The 20,336-nt window shown below is 37.4% G+C and overlaps 1 protein-coding gene across 2 annotated transcripts in view; it reads left to right on the forward strand.

The window, feature by feature from the left end:
- VPS41 (VPS41 subunit of HOPS complex) overlaps positions 1-20,336 on the forward strand; it is a 107,255-nt gene that overhangs the window by 11,989 nt on the left and 74,930 nt on the right. For both annotated transcript variants that reach the window (XM_080582229.1, XM_080582230.1), the window contains 2 exons: positions 6,675-6,782; positions 9,621-9,698. In XM_080582229.1, the coding sequence (XP_080438355.1) occupies positions 6,675-6,782; positions 9,621-9,698 (186 nt within the window). The remainder of the gene's footprint in view (positions 1-6,674; positions 6,783-9,620; positions 9,699-20,336) is intronic.

Genomic DNA, 20,336 nt, shown 5'->3' on the forward strand with positions numbered 1-20,336 from the left:
GATTGCATTGAGAGAAATCGAGTCAAGATCCTAATCCTGAAAATAGCATGGGTAGTCTCTTTTATCACTGAGAAAGGAACAGAAGTCTGGAAATCAAATCCTAGTGATGGAGAAAGAGTAACAATGAAGCTGCACTATGCAATAGGTGTATATTCTTCTAGTATAATTCTCTTTGTTGGCTCAATGTCACTTGTTTTTTCAGCACAAGTGGATATAGGTCCCAAAACAGTGGAGGATGGAGAGCTCTCTTCTGGTTTTGCTTTTGGATTTGTTTTCTTTTTCTTTTAAAAGGAGGTAAAATGTAGAAATGAGCAGCTGGGACGGTGATGTTTGAGATGCTTCCTTGCAAATAAAGTGAAGTGTTGCATCATTTCAGGACACAGGGATTGTTTGAAAAGCAAATACAGCCAGATCTACTTGAAGATCTTTAATTTATAACTTGGAGGTGTTATCTTGCTAGGAATGAATGGGCTTCTGGTTGGCAGTTTGTGTTTCTTCATTATACTAAGTAGTGACACAGTTCTGTTTTTACAATAATGAAACACAAATGGTAGGAACTATTTGTGTTGTGAATTTTCAGCTCTTTTTATTAGAAATAATGATTTTCCTTAAATGATTCTTCACAGTAACTGGGACCTAAACACTGATTTTGAGAAGAAACCCGAGTTTGGGTATGGGCTTTTATGACTTCCGTGACAGGAGTGGTGAAAACGTTTTATTTTGTGGGAGCCTTCCTTCAAATATTGTGGTGACAGAGACAAACACTAAAGAAGTCGGATGGTCCAATGGAAGAAGTCCGACTTCTAAGGCTTTCCAGACCAAACCTCCTTCCTCTTCCCATTTCTGACCAGAACTGGTCATGATTTTCAAATAAAGTGATCTTTCCAAATCATGAAGAAGAGCAGGGCTTTGCTAGTATGCACGCTGAATGCCACCTGTGTTAATATCAGATAAGGTTAATTGGATCTACTGCAGGGAAACAAAAAGCATGTTGGATTTTGGGGTAGAGGAAAGTGAACAATTTTCCAAAAATATTCTTTGATCCCTTCTGATATCAAATAGATTATGCACTGATACAGATTTAATATATGTGTTCAAAGTTTTTACCTTTTACCTCTTGTCTTTAAAGTACAGGTAGTAACCTGATACCAGCAGGCATAAAGTGAGAGTAGCATTTATGAAGACTGTTTTGCACCTAGTAAACGGGAATATAATGAGGAGGAGGGAGAAAGTTGATTTATCCCCATCACAATTATAACCAAGGTGTTATCATACTTAAAATTACGAGCATGATAAGCCATTTAGTACTTCAAAATTAGGAGGTTTTATTCATTGCCATGTTCTCAAATAAACGAAACCCAAACCATTTTAAGAGGTCATCTGGGCTGGAAGTTGAAGCGATATACAAACTGTGTAGCAACATTACGATGTTATTCCTTAAATCTATCAACAGACATTAGCAATTTGTTACAACTTGTCTTTTAATAATTTTGAAAACTGCTTTAAGAATATTGAACCTCCTGCGTGTGGTACATCATGTGCTTCTCCTGTGTGATGTGCTGACTTGCAGCAGGATTTTGCTGGATTATTTAATTCACTAGCCATATTCCCATGTCTTGCAAATGGGTGGTTAGGGGAGGCTGGGTTGTATTTCCTCGCGCTCAAGAGGGCTCCGGACTCTGTTGTCTTAAAAGTGGGGCACTGGTGTAAATGCCCACTGATGGTGCACCTCTCAGAGACCTTCCAAAATAAAACTTTAAAATAAAAATCTAACCCTCCAGTTAAGACACCACTTCCATAAAAAGCTAACAGTTGGACATTTTTCTCTTCTGGATCAAGTCAAGAAGCTGTTGAGAGAGCCTTGATTTGTCTGCGAAGGTAACTGGTGATCTTGATAACAGAGTGCTGCTGGAAATTTTGCTGCACTTTGTGCTTCTTTACATTTAGAGAATTAAGTAATTCTCCATCGAGACTGTGTTATGGGACTAGAAGTCTTTTTACGTATTTTATTTGTTGTTGGATTTCTTTAATAAGTGAACCTACCATCAGCAACACACAAAGGATGTGTTTATTTTTTGCATAACAGAGGATGCTCTATGAACCTTAATTTCAATCCCAAAATAAACTGTGTTGATTTCTTTGGTTTAATTCAAGATTTTCACATAGTTCATCAATTAATTAATTCTGAAACTGTAACTAGTTTATTTTTTTTCTTCTGAGTGATAATTGTTTTTGGAAGGAAAAAATAATTTCTTAGTTGGTTCTACATGGCTTTCCACAGATCTAGCCTGCATTAAATGTCAAGAAATGTTGTTTTTGTACTTGGGCAGCAGAGCATTTTTAATGGCTTCTAAGATGGGAGAAACTGAGCCAATTTAACAGTTTTCTTACAGTTTCTCAAACAGAGATGAATGTGAAAGAAAGTATGAAAATGAGCTGGCGTTTTTTTTTCTTTTTTTTTCTCTTTTCTTCATTTCTTCAAGACATGTACTCTTAAGACCTGTGACACCAGGGTTTGTTGCAGTAGGATGCGAGCGTAGCCCCCTTGAAATCCCTGAAGTGATTAGCTCAGGTATTTTTTCCATTTGAGTTTAAATGCTTTGCAGGGTCAAAACTTAAAAGCGTAAACAATGCTGGGGTGACCACCTCCAGTAACTGGGGCTCTATCTGGAACTGGATGGACAACGTGCGAGCAAAGATGAATGGCACTTGCCTTATAATGTATGCACCGTTTATTTCCATAAAGGCTTTGAAAAACTTAGAGGACAAATCGTGCAGGAAGGATGACACTTCGCTGTCAATGCCCGTAATATAATTAGAGTATCCACAATCAGTAGAGCATGTAGTTCATGTGACAGACAGTCCTGTGGGCAGATCCACTGCTACAGGAGGAAATGTGGGCTAATGGAATAACTCAAGGAGCTGCCCACAGGTTCTTGCTGGAAATTGACTTTGCAAGGACCGATTTACGTGGATTGGTTTTCGACTCGTGATTTCACTGCGGTTGTGCCTGCTTCCACACTAGGAAAGGCAGGGCCAGAATACCTGAAGAAGGCTACGAACTTGCATTTAGTAAGGCAGATGAGCTTCCTCGCAGTGAAATCGGCCTTTGGAGAGCATATTGCACATTTGCAGTGCCCTTTGGTTGAGTTGGTCTCTTCCTGAGGAGGACGTGGTAGTGAGCTTTGTCCCCATGGGGTGGTAGGAGCAGGAAGGGGAGTTTGTGTTCATTTTGTGTTCATTTCAGGAGCTCAGCAGTGACAAACGAGAGCCCTCAATAGGAAGGGATGTATATTGGTCTCCCCGGCTGGTTAGAATATGTCTTTCAATTGGAAGTGTGCTTTCAGTGGGAAATATTTATGGATACCTGGAGCAAGTTCTTTGTTGTGTGTTTTGAGCAATTTTACTCTTGGCTTCAGCAGTAACAGGCAAAGAGAAAAATAAATGGAAAATGAGTTTCAAATTAGCATTCCTGTGGTTGAAAAGTGGTTATTATTTATTTTAAACCTACCCAAGAGTAGCTTCCTCTTGTCAGCTCTGTGGGTCTTCTTCATTTTCAGAATTGAAAGCTGCCATCTGTGGACTACTTTAAACATCTTGTATAGTATATATTTCTTTTTCTCTCAGTACATTTGACAAGAATTTCAGAATTCAGTGGTTTTGTGTTGTGGGGATTTTTTTTTTAGGCAGGCTATATGGAAGGAAGTGTTCAGCGTTGGTACAAGAAGCAGTGCTAGAAAATTTATTTTCAAATGTTTAGATTCCTCTAGGATGGTTTAAAGGACTTCTCTTTAATTAAAATTGCCATACACTTAGTAAAAATCCATGTTAGTTGAGAAATTGATTTTTTTTTTTTTTTTTTAAAGAAGCTGTGAGTTTTCTTGTCTGGGGTAAATGTCACTGTTTATATCGCAGCTTTGCTGCGAGTCAGGACTTGTACAATTCCTCCAGGTTGTCATAGAAACGCAGCTAACTGTCATCTCAACTCAGGCTGCTGATGGTTTTATTTGTAGGTTTTCAGGATTATTAAAATTTAACAAAAAATATTGATTTGCTTTTTATTAACACTGGGTTGTGTTTACCATAGAAGTTCAGACTGCATAACAGCTTTTCCTGATAGAAAAATACCTTGAAAATGATTAAACTCTGATACTCTGAAGAAGGGATCATCAAATGCATTTAGTGCATAATGTAGGGTCTGAAGCAATAGGGAAATCTTGCAGTTTTGCAAATCATCTTTTTCGTTTCACTTTGTTTACAGCAAAGTTCCCCCTTCCACACACACATTTCAATTCACCTTTTAGCTTGACTTTTACTTAACATAAAAGATACCTGTCAAAAAAGCGTGAAATGGGTACATCATTGTGTCTTATATTTGAAGTTTTCGTTTTATTTACTTTTTCTTGAAGCCTGGCAGAATGCTTCAGTGCACTGACTTCTGAAAGTATATATTTTTTGTATATGCATGTGCAGGCGAAGTTACTTAGTTTTCACTCATAAATAAGACAGGCAAAACTTATTTACAGTAACTTTATCTAATGGTCCATGGATGAATGCTTTTATGCAAACTACTGAAGAGACTAGAATTAACTTTTCACGTTGGTTGCACATTTGATGTCCAGACTTAGGCAACACGTGGGATCTTATAAAAACTAGATGACTGGAGTTCAATTTTGACTTTTATGAATTTATTCAGAGATTACCCATGCATTTCAAGTGTAATCTTTGTAAGCAATGTATAAAATGCAATAATGCATTAATTGCTGTAAAACAGACGCATACTCCTTCCACTCCCTGTACTTCTTTTTCTGACATTACCTCCTCCTGCTCCACTGCAGTCATTTATTAAGGATCTGTGGGCACAAGTAATTTGGCTGATTTATATACAGCCCTGTAATTTGACATTGTCATTCTGTCTAGTAACAACTTTGTTCAGTGTTGGGCTTTACTGAATAAAATTGTTTCTTGGTGGACATTTTGACACCTCACTTCAGACTGCTACGTCATGGACTGCTGACATCCCTATATTAATCTCATTTGTATTCTGTCACAAAATTCTGGAATAACATATTAAAAGATCTTCTCTTTGCAGTGTATTTCTATAAGCAGGGTGCCAAATATTGAATGTTTCCATTAGTCTGTATGGCTTTTATATGGTTTGTACGAGGGTATGTGTTTATTAACGTGTGTGGTGGTAGCACACATGGTAAACGGGAAAGACTGGCTTTGCTACTCCAAAGGCAACTTAAAATATTTTTATTAATGTGTCTCTTTTTCCACCTTTACTTTTCAGATCATTAGCTACAATAAAACATAGCACAAATAGACTTCTTCTGCCATAGGCCGACACAGTGCATTTTTATTTTCTGTTCTAGGAAATGGAAACCAGTGGTTGGTGGGGAAGTAAGGGATCTGCTTTCCTAAAGCACTCATTGGTGTAGTTTGGTGGCTTAGGAATGAAAGAAATGTTTTGTGTGTGAAATACACTCCATGTTGATGCATTCATTAGAACTGGCAGTGTGTGTAGGAGATTATTAGGAAAGGTATATACTTTTTCCCAGTGAGAACCAAGGGATATATATGGGTTTTGTATGTCTAGGCATGTGTAGTATTAACTGAGGCTTATTGAAGGTTATGAAATCTCTCTCTAGCCTTGTACTGCTGTAGACCATCTGTTACAGGTAGATGCCAATGACCAGAGTCCTATTTTGCACCTTGGATTTCCTTTCCTTAGGAGATAAGCATGGTGGGTGTTGTGTGAGCAGTGAGTTTGTTCCTTGTGGTTTTTAGCTCAGTCTCCTCTTTGTTCACAGTATGCCATTGTCTTTGCATCTAGGTAGTGATTGGTGATAATACCTAACATGTTTGGGGAAGAAAAAAAAAAAAAGGAAAGCTTTGGGATTTACTGCAGATGATATAGGTGATCCGTAACAACATACTGTGTCTGGATCCTTTTCCCAGCCAGTTTTGCAACAACATATTTATATTTCTTGTTTTGAACATAAGCCCACTGGTATGTTTTGTACAATTAACTTATTCCTAGTGGATTCTGTTTATTTTTGTTCACAGTGTTTTGCCCCTACCCTTCCTACAGAGGTGCAGCATCTTGTAAAGGTCCTGAAGTTTTTTGTAACCTGCATGCTTCAGCTTAGAGTTAAATGTGGCTATAGCGGCACACTTTATTTTATCATCCATTTTTCCATATCATAGAATCATCACAGAATCATAGAATGGCTTGGGTTGGAAAGGACCTTAAAGATCGTCCAGTTCCAACCCCCCTGCCATTTATATTTTTCTTCTGAATTGGGAATGACTAACTTTATGTAACAAAGTACACACATACATTTTTTTCCTGCTTTTTAGATATTAACTAAGTACCTCTTACAATGCAGCTGAATTGATATGCTGTTAAACAGTCTTTGTTTGCACCCAGAACTTTGGAGTGAAAAGAGTAATCAACAACAAAAAAAAAGCACAACCCAAACCTTCTGGAATGACAAAAATGTGAAAGTTTGGCTTTTGGTTGTAATGGCTGTTGTTAAGATACGATGGTGATCCATCTTCGCCTGGTGCTGTGTGACAGTTGTGGGGTATCTGTAAATTTCTTGCTATTTAAAATGAACTTCTAATTTTTTTTGTTTGTTTGTTTTTTCCTTGTGCGTTTAAAAACGTAGGAAGATGAGAGTGAAGAAGAGCCTAAGCTGAAGTATGAACGGCTTTCTAATGGAGTGACTGAAATTCTACAGAAGGATGCAGCCAGCTGCATGACAGTGCATGAAAAGGTATCACGCTATTTTGGGGCAGAGATAGTTCTTCTGCTTGGGTTTTATGTATTTTATCCGTGCTTATAACGCACCAGTATATTTCTCTGTAGAAGTACTGCCAAATCTAGAGGTGCAGTGCAAGCCAACAATAATGTAAACAAAATTCATGGTAAGCCTGTGTTGAACAGTCCCTCCTTTCTCAGTAGGAAAATGAGGTGAGAATTCAAGGTGCAGTAATTTGTTAGATGCAATGTTTACATAAGCTACTGGGAAATGCTCACTAGATTTTAATTATGGACAGTACCATGAACTACAGTTGAGATAAAGTCCCAAATTCCCTTTATCTCAGAAAAGAAATTGTCATATAATATGTCATATATTATGCTTATTTATACAGCCTGAATCCCTGAAAACAGACTTGATCATGCCAAGGGCCAGATTAGTATTTATCTAGCTGTGGTAGACGGCTGAGTTTCTGTTAATACAGTGTGAAGGAAAGGAATTACAATGCTTTTTTAATCTTTTTTTTTTTAATGCTTTAGTACTATTAAAGTTTCAGATGTACAAGAATGAATGGGAGAATGGGATCAACAATGAAAAGTAAATAAATTTTACTAAGAATTGTTTCTTTGTTCTTGCAGTGAAGAAACTTCAGCTGTTTCTTTGATTGAAACAATTGCTTTGTTTTCTTGTCTTTTATAAATATTGGAGAGCATTTTTAAAATATCGAAGAATGCTAAAGAACATCTGAAAGTATGAGTTAATGATTTGTCAAGTAACTTTTAGTATGTAAAACATAATTGCTGTTTTCTGAATGTATAATCTTTCACAGCCAGTAATAGCTCCTTAACGGTTATTGTTGAGGCATCTATCTCTATTATTTGGCTATATTTTTAGATTGACTTGTGCTGTGTTTCTTTTACTCAAAGGACTGTTGCCATGGCTCAAGAGGCTGTTGAGATGAAGCGTGTATTTTAACTGTGGGAATGAAAACAATAAGTCTTTTTAAAATGTTTTTGGCAACTTAGAATTAAACGGATATTTTGAAAATTGGCAAGCATTTCATCCTGGTCTGTGACCTGTTTGCCTTACCTTTCTGAGCTTCAGGTAAATTTTGAAAGCCAAGAAATAAACAGGATTTTTCTGTAAGGAAGTGCATAGATACAGCTTTAACTGTGGTGTCACAAAGAGTGACAATACAGGAAAGCTGTTTTAAGTATCCCAACACTTTTAGTTTTCCAGCAAACTAGATACACTATTTATAAGAAGGATCAATATGGTTAGAAGGTAGGTGCCAGAGTCTTTAGGAAAAGGAGCTGAAGAGTGAAGGTGGGTCATAGGTTTTGTGAGGGTGTTCTTTGGTTAGATTTTTTTTGTTTTCCTGCTAAAACGGGAAAAGCCCTGCTAAAGACTAATTATTAACAAAATGACGTAGTGCTATGTAAAATATGTCTCTGATTAAAGCACTTTAACTTTGCTAGGAATCCGTATTCCGACTAATTTCCACCCAGAATTATTATTATTTTCTTTTCTTTTTGCTGCTAAAGCGTCATATTTTCACCAGGCTTGCTGTCTGCACTGGATGACTAATCGTCATGGCACCTGGTGCATTCAAGCAGGCCTGTGCAGTGGAATAGTCATACCTAGTTATGTCTGCACACCTGATGTTTTATTAACCAGTATTGATTTTTTTACCCGGGGGACTTTTTTCTTCCTGAAAAAAGGCAACCTTGCAGGAGTGAAAGGCATTGCAGGGGATGAATTTCTAATGAACTCCTTCTTTCCCTTTTTTGACTCCTTTTAATGTAGCTTCATATTTTAAGTGCCTGAACTGAAATTTCATTTTAAGCAATTCCATTTTGATAAATCCTTTTAAACCTTGACTTTCTGTAAGGTTATTTTTTAAAGATTGTGCTGCCTGACTGACACGCTTAGCAGTGCCTGTAAATTTGAGCATTTCATTATAGGTTGCAATGAAGCATGCTCACATGCAGTGAAATACAGAGAATTGAGGAGCCTAGACTATTTAAGTAATGCTGAAAAGGAAAGGGGGAATAAGAGAAACCTCTGTCATAAATCGAACAGAAAAGGAAGAACTTCGGTACTACTTAGGAGTAGTTCACATGGTTCAATTAACAGCAGATCTCTCAGAATCAATTGCAGTCTTGTTTGTATCAAAATAAGTTTGTGGTTGTATGTATTTGTGTGGAGATTTCTTTATTTTGTTACCTATTTTTGGAATGAAACCCCTGAGATTGCCAAGGAGAAGCATTATTTATCTTGAGAGTGTTTGACATAGAAGTGTTACTATGTGAAAGAAAGCAAACCCAGTGGTTATCTCTGTGCTTAAATGCAGCCAGAGACCTTCTATAATCCAGCAGTATTTTACCAGTGGCCTTTTCCTGTGTTTCAGTGGTTTGTTTTGTGTTAATGATGAAGGAAAATTTAAAATAAAGCCCAAAGGAAACCACTGCAATTGAAAGAAAGCTGCGGAAGGGAGCCCAGAACTGTTTCAGGTCTGTGTTAGTCCTTGCTTTCACACTGCATTTTTAATTTGCTGCCACAGTCCATCAGGCAGTGTGTACGGACTGCAGACACACCATTAGTTGTCAGTAGATGAGGGTCCTCATGACTCATTCTGACAGCTAACTTGCACTATCACAGTAATATGGGCTGGAAGCCCTGTTTTATTCTTTAGGTGCAGTTAAAATAAGCTTTGTCTATAGAAGTTTTTTTTTTTTTTCTTCTGAGTGCTGCTAATCATTAATCTGCTAAACATCCTGGAGTTCATTTAGCATTGCTGTAGTTCTGGTTGTGGTGTCTTCTCTTTGTATAATCTATCTATTTCTTCTACAGTTTTTGGCACTGGGAACGCATTATGGCAAAGTTTATTTACTTGATGTCCAGGGGAACATCACACAGAAGTTTGACGTTGTAAGTATGGTATTATTTAGAACACATCTACTGGGATGTAAAATGATGTGATATACTAAGTAATAAATAAATTAATGCTTTTGCTACACCTGAAATTTTGCTAATGCATTTCATGAATTATGCCCCTCCCGCCCCCTATAAAACAAGAGACATTTTGTGGTCCTTGAAATAAGTTGCACTGGATGGTTTTGTGATGAGGACATCTCAGGTTACGTGTAATAAACTTTCTTGGTGAAGACAGAAGAGGAAATACATATTTATGATTGTTAATGGTTATTATTAATTATGGACCCCCAGAGGCTTGTGACTTCCATAAAGTTTGAGCCTGCTCATTAGGTGACTATTGTCAGTTGTTAGTGTGTACACTATCGTCTTATCTACTTGCCACAAGTAATTGAAAATTGATTGATTGCCTTGCTAGTTCAGTTTATCTACTGCAAATATATAGCGCTAATATTTTATGTGAATGTTTTGAAGCTTGGACTCTTAAGGGAGTGTATTGATTGAAGGAGAAGAGGCAGATTTTTTTTTTATTTTGGTTCCTGATATTAGAGGATGACTGAAATGCTCAATTTAAAATTGTTTCAGAATGTTAAACGTTTCTTTTAATTGTGCATATTTGTTGATCTTACTGTTCTTTTATTATTATTTTATTATTTTCAGTCTTATATATTTAATACTTCTTTTTCAATCTCTCCGTTTTCCATGAGGGTGGGAGGAAGGGGATTAGCAATTTTAAATCTTTATTCTTTTTCCCTTTCTGGTATTGTCACAAAATCTGGTAACCAAGCATCAGTTTTTCATAGCAATGTCAGCCCTTGTCAGAATATCCATCGCAAGACATTGGCATGTTTGCAGAGGGAACGTATGTTCTAAAGCTGACACAGCTAGCTGCATGGGAGGGGTGAAAGGTTTTGTTTATATTTTTGAAAAATCTAATTACACAATTGTTGTGCAAGGGGAAAAAAGTCTCAGCCAAAACCCAATCTCCTAGGCACAACCTTTGGAGAAAATTTTATAGATAACAACAGTCAGATTAACAGTGACCTTCCTGGGTATTAATAAAAGTCAAGCTAATGATGTTCTTCTATTTCTTTTAGCTTTTTATGTTCCTTGGCCCTACAAAGGAGATGCTGACTGCATTTCAAAAGAGGAAAGGCTTTTGGTGTCTGCCTTCTAGTACCAATTAGATTACATGTATGCTACTTGCTAAAGATGCAGTTTCTTTCTCTTTAGAGTAATCTGTTTGGGAAAGACCAGAGTAAAGCATACACAAATTCTTTGCTTCTATTGCTGAAGTAAATGACTTGACTCAAAGACTTGCTCAAATGAAGTGGAGATTTTCTCTGGAGACAGGCATTAAATGTCTTAGACGTGTATTCATTCCTCTCTAGGTCAGGCACTTGGAAGAGTTCATCTGTAGTGCTGTCATCTTTCTTTTAGGTGCATGACCAAGGCCTTCTCCCGCACTGGTTCCTAAAGGTGAAATCCTCATCTTTCTGTGTAAAGATGTAGGGCATTGCCTAGGCGTACAGCAAGTCATAAGGGATCGTAGTTTCTATTAAAAATTGTAAAACAAAATCCCTGCATCCTCTTTACACCATTCACTCCAATCTGCTATTCTTTCCTTTGCTTTTCTTTATTATTAAAGTCCTACCAGTGGCTGCTGGGAGGGTCGTTTCTTATGATGACGTTAAGGTTAGGCCATATGAACCACTTTCTACTCTATAGCTTTTATGTTTTTACATGTTTTCCAGTCTTTTCCTGGCTTCAAGCTAAAGATTTTTGTGCTGCGCCTTCTTATAGAGATGGCAATGATTTCTTTTTTTAACTATATTTTTTGATTAAAAGCTGCTTTTTAAGATGAAGAATGGGAAGAAAATATTTATTTCTGTCTCTTCTTAGTATGTCTTTTTTTTTGTAATGGTACAAGTCCTCTGTGCAACAGATAAATTATAACATGGATCAGGTAGAAAGGGTGCATTATTTTTTTTTAATTTGAAGAAAATTTATTTTGATCAAGAAGCACTTGGCTTTTAAAGAAAATCTTTTATTTGGATCTACTGGATGTTGTTGAACAGAACAGTCTGTCTATGCATTAGAGCATTGCTGTGTGTTGAATCGCAAAGAAAACCTACATTTTTCTTGAAAAGAAGCAAGCTACTTCTTGAACTCCTATAGATGCAAAACATTCTCTTGTAAATTCTCTGTGACAGAGTATTTTCTCTGTTTACATATTCTCTGGTTCTTCATTGAGTCCGGAATGAGTAAGTTCCCTCTGAGAAGTGCTTCTACTGCTGAATAGCTGGTGTGATTCTACCTTGAAGAAGCAAATAGGAGAAGGATTTGAAGTTCTAAATAGGAGAAAGATTTCCAGAGAATTTCTGGAAATCAGTAGCATTTAAAAATTGTTCCAAGTAACTAAAATAGTCTCTTCTTAGAGAGTAGGCAACATCTTGAATTATTTGTGGTGAACAGTATTCCTTGGGAGTGAATTTTACAAGTTTTGCATTTTGAAAGATTCCATTTAGCAGATGTATTCTGTCCTATGGGATGGCAGAAATAGTAAGGTAGTAATGTGAAGCCTTCCATGTAGAAGAAATCAGTTACGTAATTCAAGGAATTGCTCTGCATTTGAGCCTTACTCAGTTTGTGCTTTTTTTTAAGCCAAGGTAAAAACAAAAATTACTTTTCTATACATCTCAGTCTGTTAAATGTGTAAATAGGGAAAACAAACCTTACAGGTGAAACTTTAAGTCACTAGATTCCAAATACTGTCAGTATGTGAAATAAACCAGAATTAAGAGAGGGATTTTTTTTTTATGGGTGATATTAAGTGTTCCTTTTAACAGTGGTGTAGATATGTTTCATGTTTGAGTTTTGGTGATTTTGCTTTGGCCATAGTTAAGTAAAACTGTACCATAGAGAGGGAGACATAAGGATGTTCCCCTTCCATCCCCCAAAAAAGTTATATAGATGTAGAAAATATTACTTCTGTTTTAGTCTTCTTGATTTTCCATTTCTCTCTATTAATCTCAAATAACCATGTTCATGGGCTTGGAAGTTGAACAAATATGAATTTTGTTTTTATGAGAAGTCAGTTGTGTTTTATATTGGCTCACATTTGGATTTGATCCAAATTGTGACACAGAAATAGAGACTGATCTCAGAGGATTTACAGCATAATTACTTTATCATGTCTTCAGTTCCTGTGAACTTTGAGAGAGAAAACTGACAGGTATGTTGCAGAATCTTTAAGATGGTCAATTTCTGGATGATGACCTTCCTGTTGAAGTCTGAATTAATTAAAAACAAAAACAAAAACACATCCTGCAAGAAACACTAAAATGTAAAGCCTGGCAGCCATGTAAGTTCTGCTACCTTAATACTCTGGTTATTTTTTGAAGAAATCTTTTAGAACTTCATCCTGTAGTGTCCTTAGAATACCCACATTGTTTTGATGCTGAATTACAAATACTGTTTCTAGTGTTGCAAAGATTTATTTGTGTGCTCTATTTTGACCCATAAAATTCACTGAGGCTTCTGTGAAACTAACCTCAATGGCTAAGAAGTCTTCAGAACAGTCTTTCTTTCATCCTGCTCTTAAAATACCTGATGCTGGGTCCGTACCAGGTGGACTACTAGTCTTTTCAGGTTTGCAACTCCTCTTACCAACAACAGTGAAAGTGTTTGTTTTGAAACCGTTTGGGAGATTTTTGGTTTGGGGAGAATTATGAGACAGGAATTTGTGGGGGTTGCCTTGGGTGGTGCTGGTATCTCAATGGCCACACTTGTGATCCTTGCACGATCTTCTTTCCTCCTTGCTTAGTGTGTTTTTAGCTCTCACCAGTGTAGCTGTCTTTGACAATGTCAGCCGCCTAAGATTAACTGATATGCATCCTCAAATAACGTATGTTTGACAAACTGGTGTTCTGTTGTATTAGGGTTCAGTGCATTGAGTGAGATGAAATGTGTCAAATGCACTGAAAATTATTACTAAAAGGCAACAAGAAAGGGGGGGGGGGGGAAGCCTGCTAATGCCACTGACAAAGGATGATGCAGGACTGATTCACAGCATGTTAATTCCAAATGCCTCTCCATCTTTCTTTTCCTCTTAGACTGTCTACAATTTATTAATATAATTATTGCTTCAACTGACATGTTGTGGATTAAAGACTTGTAGGTATGAAGAAAGCCGTACAAACATGTTTAGTTAAGTAACAAATCAAAAGCCTTCTAAAGGGCAAGAAAACCTGTCCCCGTTCTAGTCTTCTAATAAACATCAAACTTAAAGCGAAAACAGTAAGAAGTCTTGGCTGGTGCCAGTGATACTCTGTATGGAGTGGAAACACAGCCTATTTTATGAGTAGGGGAGGATTTAAATGTTTAATGCATCAGAGGTGCTTCAAAGATGATGCATGAGCCTAGAAAACAAATGTAAATAGCATTTTAAAGCTTCTATTAATGCAAAGAAGTTGAAGTAGTCTTTGCATGCAACATTCGTGAGCTGTTCAAGAGTGCTGGAATTTCAGAAAGAGAGAATGAAACAATTAAGTAGAGGCCCATTTTTTGCAGATTTTTTTTCCTGAACTCAATTTTTTTTTTCTAATTGTTTCCCATTGTGTAGTACTAATTATTTCTTTGTTGTTTTAATCAGAGTGTCAGAAATTCAAAATCACCAGGTCCTCTCTGCTACCTTGAAAATTCAAAGAGGAGTTCCTTCAGCTGTAATATTATTGTCCTTAGACTTTAGAAAGTTACAGCACTTGAAGCTTCTGGAGCAAGAGCGTTGCTTGCTTAAAGATGAATCAATGGCCTGTTGGTGTTGCTGATACCTCAGAAAGTTGCAAACAGATGTCAGAGGTTTCTGTTGGCTTGACAGGCTTTTGAAAGAGTTTAATTGCTAACAAGAAAACCATATTTCCTAATGAAGAAGCAGCAGTTGCCGAGCACTGAATGCTGTTGCTGGAATTGATGCAAAATCCACTAACTGTTGAGAGAGATAATGCAGCATCTTTCAATGGGGGAGGTAACTTTTAGCATTTGATTGTATAATGAAGAAGTTGTTTTGAATGGAACTTTACATGAGAGTTTAAGACTAAGATGATATAAATGTCACTTATTTTGACAGGCTACTTAAAATTCCCTGTTTATTACTTTAACTACATCATTTTAGTTGTCACTGTCAGACTATGAAAAAAGACTTAGTCGGGAAATGAAACGAAGCAATGGAATTTAGAGTAAAGATCTGGGTAGCTCTGTGTTAGTATTTGCAGCATGTCAGTGTGCCTGTTAAATTTGAAGCTGAAATCCTGCTATTTGTTTAAAAAAAAAAAAAAAAGGCATGCTGCTATAAATGTGGGCTCCAATAAAATGAAGTAAAAAATTCATGTTCTGATAGCAAAGTGTGTCTATGCAGGGAAGCGTCCTTCCCCTCTGTGGGACCTACCAGCCAAGTTGGTGGTGCGGTCCCATGGCTTCAGTGCTTTGAGTTTAACCCCTAGCTCAGCCCAGTGGGAAAACTGGAGAAAAGTGACATTCTTCAGAGTTTTGCTTTTAAGACTTGGATGTCTACACCCAATATAATAGCCTTCCTTCTGTTTCTGTCTACCTGTCTTTTCATTTTAGCTGTAGATTATTTGGGAGTTCAGAGCTTTCTACAGTAGTTGTGGGAGTCCAGAGGTTTTCTTTATAGTAGTTGTGGGAGTAACTTGCATGGCCTTTGGGTCTGTAATTTTGGATCTTATAAAGGGTTGGAAAGTGTGTATCATAATGTTTTCCTGTTATTGTGCCTACAAACCACTCCAGGTTGTTTGTAATCTGGAGTGTTTTCAATGGGAACTATGATGCTACTGAATATTAGGACCCTTCCTTAGCAGGAGTCATAGTGTACCTGCACGTCTGTCATTTGATGAGAAGTGAGTTATTTTGACTGGGTAAAGTTGTGGTATCAGAGCTGTTATTTTCTAGGTCTATAAAAGTTTCTTGTATGACAAATCACAGAACATCTGGAGTTGGAAGGGACCCACAAAGATCATTGACTCCAAATCCTGGCTCCCCACAGGACTACATAAAATCAAAACATATGCCTCAGAGCATTGTCCAAATGCTTCTTGAACTCCAGCAGGCTCAGTGCTGTGACCAGTTCCCTGGGGAGTCTGTTCCAGTGCCCAACCACCTTCTTCTGTGAAGAACCTTTTCCAGATATCCAGCCTGACCCTCCCCTGTCCCAGCTCCATGCCGTTCCCTTGGGTCCTGTCGCTGTCCCCAGAGAGCAGAGCTCAGCGCCTGCCCCTCCGCTCCCCTCGTGAGGGAGCTGCAGGCCGCCATGAGGCCTCCCCTCAGCCTGCTCTGCTCTGGGCTTAACAAACCAAGGGACCTCAGCTGCTTCTCATGTGTCTTGCCCTCTAGACCCTTCACCATCGTTGTTGCCCTTCTTCAGACTCTCTCTATTAGTTTTATGTCCTTCTTATATTGTGGCACCAAAAACCGCATGCAGTGCTCAAGGTGAGGTTGCACCAGCTCAGAGTGGGACGTTCACTTCCCTCAACAAGGTTGAAACAAAAAATGTCTTGAAGTTTTGCACATCACCTTTTATCCACTGTATCCCTCTTACCTTGAGTGGAGTGTTGGTTGAATTTTTACTTGAATAAATAGATCAGATTGATGTGGAAATTATTTGTTATTACTAGATATATTGCTTGATGTCTGGGTGAAATATTGAATATTTCAGTTGTGTCATGTACAGTTAATTTTTATAAGCTCAAAACTGAAGGAAAGATGGCTATTGCCTTCAATTATTCTTTCAAGCTTGTAACTTGTAATAGCCGTAGCTTAATGCAGAGTAATGTAAAAAGTTTAATTGGGAGTATAGGTTCAGCTACAGAAGATCTTGCGTGGTCCAGACACTTGTTTTTTAAATGAGGTTAGCTTGTACAAGTCAAACATAGGCTTGTGTAGTCACAAACGGTAATCTCTCTGCTGTATATTTAATTTCTATTAAAACTATAAAGCTTGTGTACTTTATCAGCTGTTTCTGGGACTGCAGTCATTTCTTTCCTTCTTTGACTTTTCACTAGCAGCTACGTTGTCCATATACCTTCTTTTGAGAAGGATGTCAACCCCATCCTTAGGCCGAATGTCTTTCTATAACTTCATTACTCTCAAAATGCATGTTGTTTTTTCTGTTTTGTTTGTTTTTGTTTTTTTTCTTGACATAGAAGCATAGGAAGAAGTTTCCATTTTGTTCTTTAATATCCATCACTCTTCTTCGGAGTGGATGTTTTGTTGTCTGTCAGTCATATGTCATGACCAACTCTTAAGGTACTATGTTCAGGTACCTTAGAAGCCCTCCTCAATGTCACTGATTTCAGAATGAGTTTGTTAATGTCGCTCTTTAATGAGGTAAAGGGCTGTTACTGAATACTGTTTTGTCACAGTCACCTAGAGATAGCAAACAAGTCAGTTTCTGTTGATTTAGTAGCATTCTATCCCGCTCTGTGGGCTTTCTCAAATAAATCTTTAATATCTGGAAAACTGTAGGGGAAGATATCTCATTATGGGAGAATGCTAGACATTTAGAACATTAATTCTACAGCCTTTAATGTAGCCTGTTGGTCAACCAAAGGGCAAAGTTTTCAATGTATTTTTGGTTTTTTTTGTCAGACCTTGCAGGAACTCTGAATCTATTTTTGTGAAAGATCAAATAGAAGACCTACTATAATTCTGCTAAGTGTGTTTACATGTGGCATTTTCAAACAAAATTACTTGTGACATTATGCAGAAACATTAAAAAAAAGTTCTTTTTGTTTGGTTGTTTTTTTATTTTTTTTCCTGAACTCTTTCACCATCCTGGTTTGGTAACATTTGTTGCTTGAATGTATACTGCATCTTGTATCTTGTGATTATTTAGAAAATTCATTTTCTTTGCAACTATTACTGGCTTTTTTTGTTTTAAATTTCCCTACACACCACAATTTGACAATTAAGCAACGAAGTTTATTTGCTTTTAAGAATAACACAGAAGCATAGCTTCTAATTTGAAGGACATAACCATGCACATAACCGTTAAAGAAACAACCATACACAGTATTATTTTTTCATATCAGATGTAAGCAGAGTATTATTTTACTAGAGCGTAATTGGCACCTAAAAGAAACCCTCAGAGGAGTGCCAGTATATCTCAAACAACTGTTAATACAGAGTATTTATACTTTTCTGTGCCTTCCAGTGGCTTTGTTCCTGGCAAGACTAGGTTGTTCTCTCTCTCCGAAGAAACCTCAGATTCTCAGCCATTGGGGATGTCTGTGCCCTACTAGGAACTTGGTCAAGTTTGACCAGGTGATTTTTACCAGCCAAAGGCATATGTTCAGTGCTTTGTCTATTCCTTTTTCCAGTCATCTCAAAAGCATATTGTGCCACACCTGTCTCATACCCTCCCCAAGTCCTCTTTGTTGATATGCTGCTGGACTACTGGGCCAAATTGCTCTAGAGTTTTTATTATCAGCAATGAAACAGCTAGTTTCAGGTAACACAGATGTGTCTTCTAAATCCTTACAACCTTTAAAAACATAGGAAGGATATGGAAAGGTTTGCCTTCGAAGAAGCTGGTATACTGCTGATTCCTAGAGCTGTTTTCCTTTTGTTAAATGGCGTATTATACCTGAATGATATTTTTGTGTACACCGAAGGCAGGCACTTGCGTGCACATATAAAAAATAATAGCAGTTTGCTTGTCAGAATTATTCAGAGTTCTGGCATTAATAAAATATTATTTGCATTAGAAAATGTTTTCATAGTTAGAAAGTCCAAAGCAACTGAGTTCTGGAGGACGATGTTTTTTATATAAGTTGACATTAATGATAGAGCTGCAGCCCTTTGTTTCTGTTAACAGTAAAAATGCAACACTACTTAAAACATAGAATGACATAACAGGGGCATAATATGATGAACAAAATATGAAGGCAAAACTAAGCCTTTTTTCCCATAGGGGGTAAGATATTGTTGATAATGAACTTTGTAAATCTAATGAAGACTCACATCTAAAGGATGAGACCAACTTGCTTTAACAGACATGACGGTGTGTAGTAGTTTTTGTTGCACTCCTGATGGAATGCTACATATGGACAGTCCAGATTTCACTGGTCTTGGGTGTTAATACCCTCATATTGCTTGTTGACAAAAGTAGCTACTTAAAAGCTGATCATCTCTATTGTGACGCTGCTGAGGGAGCTGGTTCCACTCACAGTCCTGTGGCCCAGAGAAATAAGTAAAAGATTAAGAGATTTTAGAAATCTGCTGGTTTTGTGTTTAGCATTGCAACCCTGACTCAGAACAGAAATCTGTAATTGCTACAGGCCTTGGCAGTTCTTGAAGATAGGAGCTTTGAAATGTGAGCAGGATAAAGATGGAAGAATGAATGAATCTGCTTGTGTTTTTGGACCTACATTAAATAAAGCTTATTATAAGCAAAGATGTCTACACTTGCTGGTATTGAAATAGAGCCTCTTTATATGCAAATGCCATGCGGAAGTTGCACAGGATCAATTCATCTTCACATTTAGCTTTCCCTATCTTACTGCCACAGTAAGAATACTGCATATGATTTGCCACTTATAGTAAGTTACAGGGCACTTCAAGATTAATAGTTTCTACTTGTGTGAGTACTCTCCTCCCTCTCCGCCCATCTTTTTGATTTACAGAATTTTTTAGAATCCTTTCAAGAATCCAAAACCCAAAATTGATCATTTTTGAGGATCTCTCTGCCAGGTTTGTGAGACTTGCTCAAATGACACAACTGCAAATAAACGAAGTTTCTGAGTTGGTGTCCGAAGAGAATAGAATGCTTTCAGTAATCGAGAAATGTATTTATTCTTGCAGACAGCTCTATACAAGTGTTGATAACGGGATGTTATCAACATGGAAAAATGTCACTTCAGTTTTAGCTATTGGCTGAACTTCAGCATTGATCACCCAGTGTAATATTCAACAGTGCCAAGGATGTGACTAGCTATGTCTTTTTTTCAGCCAGGAAAGGGAGTTCTTCCTTCATAATATTTGTGTTCTGTGATTGAATCAGTGGGAGATCTTTTGACTGGTTTCAGTAGGTACTGGACTGGGATCATCATCTATAGTAGGATGGTTGGCAGGCTAAAATAACTGGAAAAAAAATACTTACTACAGTTTTTCATTGCAGGAGCTGATAGAAGGATGAAAACTATGTGGTTGTGGCGAGGATAATAGCTTTGTAATGGGCATATGGAAAAGCAGGGATGCTGGGTGCCCTGTGGTCGTGTCCTCTGTTCTGTGTTATGTCAGGGAGGGGGATTGTCATGGTTGTGGTGAAAACCTTCCTGGAAGTGATGCTGGCAAAACAATGAATGACCCCTGAAAAGGACAGTAAAGAGCCTCATTGCTTCTTTAAAAGTTGTTTGGTCAAAGCACCAATAAAATAATCTCTAAAGCAAACCTGTCCTGACAAGAACATGCACTGTATGACCTGGTTGGCCTCTCTCATCAGTCACTTCTTTCAACTGTGGTTTATCAAGAAATGGAGAAAAATCTCAAACTTCCCACTTCTAAAATTCTACAAAATCCTGTTAAGTGCGTTAATGACAGTGCTGGTGTTTTTCTATTAAA

This window comes from Anser brachyrhynchus (genome assembly GCF_964034855.1).
Source record: "Anser brachyrhynchus genome assembly, chromosome: 2".
Classification (NCBI taxonomy): domain Eukaryota; kingdom Metazoa; phylum Chordata; class Aves; order Anseriformes; family Anatidae; genus Anser; species Anser brachyrhynchus.